The 2,629-nt window shown below is 53.3% G+C and overlaps 1 protein-coding gene across 1 annotated transcript in view; it reads left to right on the forward strand.

Annotated features, from left to right (window-relative positions):
• Window positions 1-896: 896 nt before the first annotated feature.
• Window positions 897-2,629, forward strand: part of LOC118339688 (arf-GAP with GTPase, ANK repeat and PH domain-containing protein 1-like) — a gene marked incomplete in the record, with an annotated part of 77,244 nt that continues 75,511 nt past the window's right edge. Inside the window, 1 exon segment of the mRNA XM_035677387.1 lies at window positions 897-2,629. Within this exon segment, the coding sequence (XP_035533280.1) occupies window positions 1,691-2,629 (939 nt within the window).

Genomic DNA, 2,629 nt, shown 5'->3' on the forward strand with positions numbered 1-2,629 from the left:
GTGTGTGTGTGTGTGTGGCTGCCTGGAGGCTTTAAAGATCTTGACAGAAAGAGGGGAGGAAGAGGGGAGGAAGAGGAGACTCCACCCTGTTTGTAGAGACCGCTGCAGGCTGGAAAACACGAAGCGGACTCTCTGGATGTTTGTGTCCCGCTGACCTACATACAACCAGAGCTGATCCATTGATCGCAGATTGATCCTCTTTAAGGGATCCAGATTCTCATTTTTTGATTTGTGTGACAGTAAACTGAATATATTTGAGTTTTCAGTTGTGGATCAGACAAAAACAAGATATCTGAACATGTTTTTGGACATTTAAAAGCCGAATGATTAATAAAATAATCAATAACAGAGCTGCAAACCATCAATTTATTATTTCTCTAAAATGTGAATATTTTAAGGTTTCTTTGATCCTCTGACAGCAAACTGAGATTTGAGGACTTTGGGAAACACTGATCAACATTGTTCACCAGTTTAGAGACCAAATAACTAATCAATTAATTGAGAAAGGGATTGATCAATGAAAATAAAGGTTATTTGCAGTCTTAATTTATTTCATTGTCTGTTAAAATCAGCATTCATTTAAAAAATATATCTTCATCTTGGGTTCAGAATCGACTTTATTGATCAAGTTGCTGACACAAACAAGTAATAAAGCATTTATAATCAGCTATATTAACAATATAAGAGTTCTTTTGGAGCTTATTGAGGATGTTGAATCCATTTTTAAATGACAAAATGCTCGTTTGGAGCTGAAGTGGCCACATTAGTCAACCCTAACCCCCACTACTGTTCACATTGCTGAAATATTCTCCATATATGTTCTTATTAATGCTAATGATGCGAATGACCCACCAAACGGACCCGGTTCTGCTCCCAGGAGGGTTTCTCCTTTAATGCAGCCAAACCCGGGTCCGGTCCTCAGCTGAGACTCCGCTCCGTGGTTTCCCATCATCCCTTGCTGCTGTGCTCGGTGTGTGTGTGTGTGTGTGTGTGTGTGAGAGAGAGAGAGGAGAGAGTGTGTTCAGTGTGCGGAGGAGGGAACCGGACCGCGGCTGCCGTCCGTTGTGTCGGGGTCAGGGAGCTTCGAGCGATCCGGAGCAGAGCAGGGGAGAGTCCGGGTCCTGGTCTCTGAAATCCAACAGCATTTGAATCACAATCGAGGTGAAAGAGGGCTCGGCTGTGCTGCGGGGCGCTGCGGGGCGCTGCGGGGGATGTGCGCACACAATGGGAGACGACGCGCTGGCACCGTCCGGGACGCAGCGGTGGGGAAACACTCCCGGCTCGGTTGGGCTGTAATGGAGACACGGATACCGGAGCAGGATCCAGAGCTGGCGGCGGGACGCACGGCGGAGGACTCCCGGTGGTAAGGACTTCTCTGCCCGGGCAGAAAGTGTTTGTACACGCCGGTTAAAATTCGCTGGGATGAACACGGAATGTATTTCCTGCGTCAAAGTCCGCGCTGTTTGCACATCTGGATGAGGGGAGAGTCGGTTATTGCCCCGTAGCGTTTTGTTTCTGGTGCAGTTGAACCCGTTAGTGGAGAAACTTATTTCCATTTAAACCCGTTTAAAGCAGAAACCCTCTTTTAATGTAAATAGTGCAGCAGCACTGGAGCTTCAGTTCACTGGGTTTCTGACTGGATCTGTGTCGGGCAGAGATCAGAGCTGAGGAGGAGCAGTTTTTATCAGGGATGTACCTTCTGGACAGCAACTGCACTGAAAGGATGGAGAGGGGCACGCCTCAGAGGAAAACCGTGTACCGGATCTCCCTCACCTTGGTGAAGAGGGAGAGTTTGGACGATGAGGACGGCGGGTCGGGCCCCCGGCGGGCAGAGAACCCCAAGGTGAGCGCCATCCGGAGGGAGGGCTCGGCGGAGGTCCAGCGCGGCGGCCTGCTGGAGCAGCTGAAGGAGGTGGAGGACGAGTCGGACGAGTTCTCGTCGGCGCACGGCTACATGAGGAACTTCAGGACGTTCAGCACGGGCCAGCTGGAGCTGGGGAGGCTGAAGGTCTCCAGGAAACACCTCCTCCAGAAAGAGCTGAAGGAAAAGGCCACGAGCCCGGTGGCGGAGCTCGGCAGAGAGGACTCGCAGGGGCAGGAAGCGGTGGACTCAGGGAGGCTTACAGAGGATTTGTGCACTGAAGCTCCACAAACAGACGCCGCCGCGGAGAACGGCAGGAAGAAGAAGAGACTGCTGAAAGCCAAGAGCATGGAGGAGAGGAGCCCCGACCTGAACGGCGATGGGAAAATGTCTCACTCCAAAAGCAACGGCAAAGCAGCCAAAGCCTCCTCCCCTGAGACGCCTCCTCTGAAGCGCCCCCCCGGCCTCCTGCGTCGCAGCTTCAGCTTCAGGCACTGGAGCGGCGGCGAGCTGCTGCGTCTGCGCGCGCTCTCCAAAGACAAACACCACAGCAGCTCCGGCTGCATCGGCCGTGATGCCGCGCCAGACGGCTGCGAGAAGGACCCAGAGGCTCCGGCGGTCACTCCCCCGGTCCCCCGCCACGCCCTCGACCCCACCCGGCAGAAGAGCAGGACCCTGGAGGTCGGCGCCGTCCTCAACAAGACGGACTCCATGTCCGAGCTGAGCCGCTGGGAGCGAGCGCGGGGCAACAAGAACCGCACGCTGGAC

The sequence above is a fragment of the Morone saxatilis genome, unplaced genomic scaffold (assembly GCF_004916995.1).
Source record: "Morone saxatilis isolate NCDOM2014 unplaced genomic scaffold, NCSU_SB_2.0 Contig6, whole genome shotgun sequence".
In the NCBI taxonomy this organism is placed as follows: Eukaryota; Metazoa; Chordata; class Actinopteri; family Moronidae; genus Morone; species Morone saxatilis.